At 43.7% G+C, this 9,162-nt stretch overlaps 1 protein-coding gene across 4 annotated transcripts in view; it reads right to left on the bottom strand.

Annotated features, from left to right (window-relative positions):
* The window catches only part of FBXW11 (F-box and WD repeat domain containing 11), a 134,876-nt gene extending 129,150 nt beyond the window's left edge, over positions 1–5,726 (bottom strand). For 2 of the 4 annotated variants that reach the window (XM_003781943.2, XM_003781945.2), the window contains exon 1: positions 5,309–5,726. In XM_003781943.2, the coding sequence (XP_003781991.1) occupies positions 5,309–5,353 (45 nt within the window). In that variant the 5' untranslated portion in view covers positions 5,354–5,726. The remainder of the gene's footprint in view (positions 1–5,308) is intronic. The other 2 variants (XM_012809069.2, XM_023515254.1) reach the window with 2 other exon arrangements.
* Positions 5,727–9,162: the final 3,436 nt, after the last annotated feature.

Genomic DNA, 9,162 nt, shown 5'->3' with positions numbered 1-9,162 from the left:
CTCAGCCTCCCAAGTAGCTGGGAGCACAGGCGCCCATCACAACGCCTGGCTATTTTTCGGTTGCAGCTGTCATTGTTGTTTGGCGGGCCGGGGCTGAATTCGAACCTACCACCTTAGGTGTATGTGGCTGGCACCTTAGCCATTTGAGCCACAGGCGCCAAGCCTGTTTCTTAATTTTTTTTTTTTTTGAGTCTAAAGCTTATCAAAGGCAATCTTTTAAACTAATCAAAAGGAAATCTTAAAAGGTTTCACAGGATGAAAAAATAAAATTTAACATTAATTTAAATCAACAAATAACTATGGAGTACCACCTGCTAAGCACTGTGAAGGAGTAAAAGGGCAATCAAACGAAGCCTCTGAAGAGTTTAGATACAACCTTAAGTTTTTATAATATACAAGAAAATATGATAAGTCCAAAAAAAGTTCAGTACTGGTTACTGTGATAATCATCAATGTAGGTGAAATTTTCCAGAAAAGAGGATGGTTAAGATATAGGCAGAAAGTCTTAAAAAGATCACCAGGAAAATTCAACTCAGCATTTACTGAACACCTACTACCATTCACAATGTGGGCATGAAGGAACTGTGTGTCATTATGAAGATAAATAAGGCCCCACCTCTTCCCATGAGGAGTTTAATCATTTAATAGGGGACACAAACAGGTAACTACATACAAGCTCAAAATATGTTAAATACTACAAGATAAAGACAAAGACTTATTTCATTTAACAATGATTATCCTGGAGGCAGGCAGTGCTACAGACACAAAAACAAGATGGTATCTGCCACCATAATATAAACTGACACCAAGAGAGGTGGCATTTAGTATGTTTTGAGGGTGGATAGACTTCATCATCCTATGCAAAAGAGAAGATTGCTGAGATATGACCTAAGCCAATCTGGCCAGAGAACCAACTATCAGCTCCTATCAGTGCTGACAAAGCAAACTATGAGCAGAGCTTGAAGGACCATGGTCTTCCATACTTTGGCTAGAATACAGAATAAGTGAGGGAAATGGGAGGACAAGCCAGAAGACAGAACTCTTCTGGAATTCAAAGGGAGACTGGAATTGGAATCACCAGGACTTGGAATGCTTTCTTTTCTGTGAAAGTGCAAATAATCACAAGGTGGAACCCAGGATCCCAGAAATCTCACAGAGCAGAAAACTTCGTTTCTAGAATTCATAGGCTCAAGCAACACTAATCAGAGGGATATATACTGTTTTCTGTGTGTAATACAGCACGTTGGAACCAAGAGTACAAAAACCTGTGTGCAGAAATACGTTTATCCTTGTCATATCTGAAAAGAAATCTAATCTACTGAAAATCCGGGGTAAAAATTGATATATTTGAGTCACAGCCTCTTTAGGCAGGACCCTGCTGAAGCATGCACCTATTTTATCTGTATTTAGTAAGTTAGCTCTTCACTAGAAGTACATGAGAATAAGTGATGGTGACAAAGATCCAATTTCTTGATCGAGTCTCTAAACAATCCCACTTACCCCACTTACAAAGTCAGTGACAAGAAGGGAAAAAAATAAGATCCAAAAGGCAAAAAGAAAAATTTCCGATTTCTTTCAATTCCTTGTGGCCTGCCAATAGTTCAACAGCTCTACAAACTGCATTTGTATCATACCTTCTTAATAAGGATCAACATATTTTATCCTGTATTACTTCATCCAATAATATAGCCACTTAAAAAATAAGACAGAAAGGAAATGAATCACTTAAAGTCCCTTAGCAAAGAGGGGAATTATTAGACAACTAACAATAAACTGCCCATTAATTGTGTAAAGAGAGGAAAGGGGGCAGGGATATCTTTCTTAAACTTATAACATCTATAACAATAGTGTATAAACTGCCCATTAATTGTGTGAAGAAGGGAAAAGGGGCAGGAATATCTTTCCTAAACTCATAGCATCTTCTACTTTTTTTAAATTTTTTTTGAGATAGTCTCACTCTGTAGCCCTGGGTAGAGTGCCATGGCGTCATCATAGCTCATAGTAACCTCAGTCTGTTGGGTTCAAGCAATCTTCTTGCCTCAGCTTCCCAAGTAGCTGGGACTATAGATACCCACCAGGAAGCCTGGCTAATTTTTCTATTTTCAGTAGAGAATGGGGTCTCGCACTGGCTCAGACTGGTCTTAAGCAATTCACCAGCTTTGGCCTCCCAAAGTGCTAGGATTACAGGTATGAGCCACTCTGTCCCTCCAATTTCTGCTATCTTTTAATGGAGAGATCAACCATCTTTCTCTTCCAGTCAGCAGCTCTTGTGAGTGCTTTCTAGTGATCAGTGCCTGAATATCAACTCACATGCCTAATTCAAATGTGAATAAATATCATGTGATATATAGTCTACAGTTTCTTTCTAGTGAAGTCCACCGAACTAAATGTAGCCTGATAAACTTTGTGTATTTCCGAAATAGATTACTACTTTTCTGCCTCATTCATAATAAGGTTGATTTTACCAAAGTCAGAAGTTTGAAAAACAGGCCCACAAATTAGGTACACTACTGGGTCAATATAAGGCCATGAAACTTATCTGGTGGTTTAAATCATTTACTATCAACAATTGTAAATTCAGTTGTCTGAATTAAGCATTTAGACTTTAAATGCAGTGGGCCAGTGGGAGAAACACCCTTTGTGGACTCAGGCCTCTGGCAGGAGTAGAAATCAAAATAAAGGTTATATTTTGGAGATTTAATTATTCTATCACCGGCTTCATTTCCTACTAAATTCACCAAAATTGCAAGGAGAAAGAGAAGAATCAAAATCAAGGAAAAGTAGAAGGATACAAACTAAGAAATGATAACCAAGAAGTCTGTTTCCTCTTCTTAATACAGCACTCTCTGGAACATCAAATGAAAGTTATCTTGTTAACCATTAAGTACCAAGCAGCACAATCACAAATACTTGAGTATGGAAGCTGACTCATAAAAACCTAAAAATATTTCATGCTTTAGGCTTTCAAAATGCCATCAGTTTAACTCCTTCCCCCCTTCAATCATGTTATTTTAAAACTGTAATTCAAATGCAATGAATACAGAAAGCCACGTGCAAATTAGATTTTAAGGCATTATCATTTCTACCTTTGATCCTGGATTTACTCAACAGTTGTTAAGCACCTGTACTATCTACTATACTAAATACTAAACTGACTGTTTATGAAAAGAGTTGTGTAAGAGTCTTAACTAATGCCCCTGTCAGGAACATATCAAAATCCTTAAATAAAAAGCCATTTTAAAATTGATCATAACTACTGAACTTTGTTAAATTTTCTAAGAATCACAGTTTATAATGTCCTGAAAAGGGTGAAATCTCTTTTCAGCTCAGAGACAAGTAATATCATGTAAAAACAGAACTTTTTAAGTTATGAGCACAAAAAGTCAGTAAATTTAAGACAAAGTTTTATGTTTGATTGGTTTTGGGGAGTTTTGCTTTGTTTTACCACACACTCAAAGACACTGATTTGGGTTACACTGTATTTCTCCTAATCCTTTAAAAAATAAAGATATTCTAGTTATTTTTTAAAGAAACTAAAATGGAAGGAGCTAAAAACAGCCAATTTCAAAAAGGTACCAAGTTACAACTTTCCGATCTGAAGTACTCCTCCTATAGTACATATTGTATATCATTAAGAACATGTGGTATATGTCATTCCAATTATTTACCAATAATCCACTACAAAAGCTGCAGAATATCAAACACCTAAAAAAAATTGATAAATTGTGCTACAAGGAAAAACTACGCAGTGGCATTATCTCTTTGAAAACAACCACACACACACCCCCACAAAAATAAAAAGCTATCAATTTTTTTCTCCTAGTTTTCAATAATGCTGGAGAAGTCCAGTTCTGGGAATTATGAAGAATACAAGAAACATTGAGGCTACTACCTCTGTATGTATACTACTGTACTTCCACTTTTTAAATAAGCATCTCAACTCCCCAGACACCACCATCCACAGAAACCATGCAGCTATCCAACAGACTTTCAGTGTCACCATTTATTATTTATAGCATTAAATGGGGGAAGTGGCTCTGATGTCACCAACCCTACCCAGTGGAATCACTGACTCAATAAACATTTTCACACTGAAGAAAATCTGGCTAGGGAAAACATTTTGCCGGGTTAAGTAGATTCTTCCACCTTTCCTCTCAACCCTGGGGTAGAAGTTGTTACGGTGTTAGAGATACAAAGAAACTGTCAAGGTTTCCACAGGAAGAAACACTGGGCATATCCATTTGCTGAGGCAAAGACTTCCTCCTCCCAACTCTCCAGAGCCCAATTTGATTTCCCTAATGTTCGAATTGGCAGGCAATACCTTTATTTCTCCCACCAATTAGCAAATTCCTCACTTCTACTAGCCACTCTCATGGTCCTGTTTCTAAAAATCCCTCTGGCTCCAAATCCTAAAGCGGAAGGGGGTGGGGAGTGTCTGTGGACCAGAGAGTCTGGCCTGGCTGCCAGTGGTTTCTAAGAGTGGTCGCTTCCCCAGGGGCCAAGGATTCCCCTCCTTTATTTTTCCTCTGAGAAGAAAGAACTGGCGGCAACGAAGAGGATGACCCCCCCTCCCCAATTTCCCAAAGCAGCTCTGGAAAACGTGAAGTTACGGTCTCTCTTTCCTGGGAGATGGATTCCAGAGTACCTGGGGCCTTGCTATGCAAACATCCCTCTCAGCCTGGTAGGAAACCCTTTGTCCGAGAAGCCGGACAACACAGGGGCCCGGGAAAGAGTTCCCCCATCCGTCACAGCCTCGAACCCACGAGCTCCCTACCACCCCCACCCCCAGCCGGGTAAGGCCTACACCGGCATCCACACAGCCCTAGGCTGGGAATAGGGTGCTGAGACCGGTCCTAGGATGCGGCAGACCCGACCGACGTCCTCCGTACCCACTCCCGCCACCTCACTCAGGCTAAGTAGGGCTTGCAAGCGCGGTGCGGGCCTGGGCCAGAGAAATACAGAGGGGTAAAAATCGCCTTCTAAAAGGAGAATGAGATGCTACAGCCAATGTGACCTACGTCTACAGTATAAACGAACGAGGGTCGTCTGAGAGATGGGCTCGGAGACCGGACGGGGAAAGGGAAGAGAACTGAGGGGCATGGAGGGGGGCCGGGCCAGGTCCGGCCTCAAAGCTCGAGGGATCCGGAGGAACCGCACCAGGCCCGAGGCCGGGGAAGGCGGGGAGCCCAGGTTTGGGCCGAGGCGGCGGGGAAGGGCCAGAGCCGGCCTCTCGCCGGACGTTGAGGTGGGCAGGCCCGCCCGGGGCCAGGCGGACGGAAGAACAGACGGTCCAGCGGGCCGCACTCACCATGAGCTCGATGGTCTTGTCCTCAATCACCGAGTCGGGCTCCATGGCGACCCCGGCGGCCCCGCCTCGCTCTCCCCGCGCAGCAGCGAACGGCCCGGGCGGAGGAGGCGACGGCGGAGGCGGCAGAGGCGGAGGCGGCTATCGCACCCACTCTAGCTGCCAGCCCGCCCGGGCCGCCGGCAGCTCCGCCCTCCCCTTCGGCGAACGCAGTACGCAGAGCTGGGACTACAACTCCCAGCAGGCGCTGTGGGCTCCGCGGAGCTCTGTGGGAATGAGGGGCCCACCCCAAGCCAATCTCTCCTGGCTTCCCGCAGCTAAACTCTGAGCTGAGAGCAGCATTGGACTGTGCATATGGGACGTTCAGACCTGAAGAATTAAAGGCTCGCTCCGGGTAGAGCCTCGAGAGTGCCGCGACTACATGTCCCAGAAGGCCCTGAGCCGTGGTACTCCTTCCGGCTAGTCACTCCTGACTTCCCGTCAGCCCAAGGCTGCCCAGACCGGGACGGAAACTCCGAGGCGACTTCTCACTTGTCAGAGAACCTCCGTGCGCGACCCATTTCCGCACATGCGCGGTCGGTGACTGCAGTGCCCGCTCGACGCCAGGGTGGCTGCGCGGCGGGTCCGCGAGTGTCTGGTGGTAGGGCCAGATGTGGAGACAGGTGGGTTCTAGGAGCGTTTAGGAAGGTGTAGTAACCTTGGGGCTCAGGTCTGCGAGGCGCAGCGAGTGAGAGAAGCGTGGCCAAAGGAGGAGGTTCTGAGAAGAAGGGGCATTCCAGGAGTGAAGGGTTTAGATGCAGGGGTTCTCAAACTTTTTAAATAGGGGGCGAGTTCATGGTCCCTCAGAGCGTTGGAGGGCCGGACTGTGGCCCAGGCAAGAGTCGGCTGCTAAGCAGGACAGGCAGCGGCGGCAAAAACACAAGGCGGGCCGGATAAATGTCCTAGACGGGCCGCCTGTGGCCCGCGGGCCGTATTGTGAGGATACCTGGGAGGTTTACTTTTTACCTGGGAAAAGGAAGGTTTATGGAGATGTGTTATGCTGATGTATGTCACACGATCATGGAGGAGGAAAGAGATTAAAGGAAACCTGTGTGTGTTGACCCCCTCTTTTTTTAAGTGTGCACACTTTACCAAGTGCCGCTCTAGCTGGATGAATCAGCTCTGAACATGACCAACAGGGCCCCTGTTCTTTTGGAGCTTAATTCTAGTGGGAGGACGACAGACTAACCAGAACAGTGATATGTGCTAAGAAAGAACACAACTGGAGATTCCTAGTGAACTCTGCCTCCAACGCTTTGTGAACTTTGTCAGCTCTGTCAATGCCTTCTAAAATATGCTAGGAACGCCAATAGCTGAATGAGCCGAGGTTATTACTAGTGCCAGTGGGGAAGAACAGGCACCATGAGGTACCTTGGGGCATCTCAATAAGAGTTGTAAGGTGATTTGGGAGAGAGTTTAAGGAAGAGCGAGAGCTTTACTCAGGATTAGATGCTGTCAGGAAGTGAGAGTAATTCTACCATCAGGCATCTGAGTAAATCTTACCTGGAAGAAGGCATACTAGATTGAAACTAAAGCTGTACAGGTAAAGAAGAGGCAGCCCCCTATATTAATCTGAGGGGAATGTTTAGTCATTTTTTGTGGTTTGGGCAATGTGTTTTATCTGTGTTTAGACATGCTTATAGAGTGATTTTGTTTTTGTCTATATCTATCATGGTTACAGAATGGCCTTGTCTGATGGTGATGTTCTGTGAAATTGTTTATATTCTGGAGGAGAATGTGAGAACTAAGCTGAAAGGATCCAGCTGTGGTCTAGTACCATTTCGCCTTGGCTGATTGTACTAGGCCAGCTTCCAAATGTCAAAAACCGCTTTCTCTTTCTGAAGTGTTTTTTGGCTCTCTGTACCTATAAAGCAAAAGGACTGGAAGACCTAGAAATCTCTCCATTCCCAGGGACCAAGTTATTACAGTAATTTCTATGCCTTCAGGACACAGTGTAAGTTCCCTACAAGTAGAGTTTGAAGTTTCATAGCCCTTATCTTGTGCTTTCCCCCAAGGGAATTAAAAGAAAAGCCATAGGAAGAAAGAAAAAGAACAGAATTGGAAAGTTATTGCACTAATCTACTGTTAGAATTTCATCAGACCTCTTTTCCTATCTGGGCCATAGGATATTCCTTAGTAAAACAAATGAGGTCAAAATGAACTGAACCTCTGTTTCAGTTACCTATTGCAACATAACAAACCGCCCAAGACTGAGTAGCTTAAGATAACAATGGTTTATTATCTTTTACAATTGTGTGTGTTGACCTAGCTCAGCTGGGCCCACATGGTGTAAGCTGAGGTTACTCTTTGGGGCTACAAGCTATTGGGAACTCATTCAAAATGACTTCTCATCCTCTAGGGCCTCTCTTCTCCATGTTCTTTCTTTTCATTCAAGCTGCTGCATGATGGCTACAAAGAGGACAAGCCCTGGTGAATAAATGCTTATCAAACCTCTGGTTACACCAGACTTAGTGATGCCCCATTAGTCAAAGCAAGCCGTATGGCCAAACCCATAGTCAGTGTAGAAAAGGACTATACAAGAGTATGAATACAGAGTGTCATCATATAAAAGTCACAAGCTGAATGTGACCTTGTGTGTATTTATTCTATACCATCTTGTTTTAAAATTCAACAGTTTCACATTTTAGAATCTACATTTCCAGCTTTTCTTGAAAAATTAGAATATCTGACTATTAGATCTACATGGCAACAATATGCAGGAGTTAAGTAGCAGCTATCTTTATATGAAGCATGTACTCTGTGGTTTTTCATAGTCACTATCATTGCCTATTATCTTTTTTTTTTTTTTAAGAAATGGGGGATCACTCTGTCACCCAGGTTCATTGTAACCTTGAAATCCTGGGCTCAAGTAATCCTCCCACCTCAGCCTCCTGTAGTAGCTGGAACTACAGGCATGCTACCATGCCTAGCTAATTTTTTTTTTCTATAGACAGGTCTTGTTATATTGCTGAGGCTAGTCTCAAACTCCTGGCAGGCACTGGGATTACAGATGTGAGCCATCTCTCCCAGCCCCCTGTTGTCATATCTGCATGTTTCACTCATTTAAGTTGTATGCCTTACCTATATAGATACTACATTTGAGTTTGCAAACCCTGGCATTGGAACTATAATAGAGATAACTCTAAGTTTCTGTCCTTTTGGCTCAGCACCCATAGCTCAGTGAGTAGGGCACTGGCCACATACACCGAGGCTGGCGAGTTTGAGCCTGCTAGGGCTTGCTAAACAACAACAACTGCAACCAAAAAATAGCTGGGTGTTGTGGCAGGCTCCTGTAGTCCCAGCTTCTTGGGAGGCTAAGGCAAGAGAATTGCTTAAGCCCAAGAGTTTGATGTTGATGTGAGCTATGATACCACAGCACTCTGCCAAGGATGACATAGTGAAACTCTGTCTCAAAAAAAAAGAACAAGTTTCTGTCCTGTTATTAAAATCTTATCCCACCTTAAGAGGAAAAAAGTACTAATATTACTGGGTCAAATTCCAGGAGCTCAGTGGGGTTAAATAGGTCATGTGTATGATGGAAGTCTTACCCAGGCTTATGAGGTAAGCTGAGCCAAGGTTTATCACCTTGCTTTCACCTCTTCCCAAATAAATATTCAGGTCCTCAGGTAGTCTTATTGCTTTTAATGCCAGCTGGGGATTAGATTTGATCATAGACAAAGACAGAAGACCTTGAGGTTTATCTTCTCCCACCTCTTGTTACAGATAGATATTATAATAACAAAATGGTACAGGTCCATAATCAAATAGATTAATTCTTCTGCAGCAGAACGTGTATGTGCCTATTAGCAATTTATAGC

The sequence above is a fragment of the Otolemur garnettii genome, unplaced genomic scaffold (genome assembly GCF_000181295.1).
Source record: "Otolemur garnettii isolate 467f Iridium unplaced genomic scaffold, OtoGar3 scaffold00003, whole genome shotgun sequence".
NCBI classification, from domain to species: domain Eukaryota; kingdom Metazoa; phylum Chordata; class Mammalia; order Primates; family Galagidae; genus Otolemur; species Otolemur garnettii.
The sequence above is the reverse complement of the archived record's forward strand: the minus strand, read 5'-3'. Positions and strand labels throughout refer to the sequence as shown.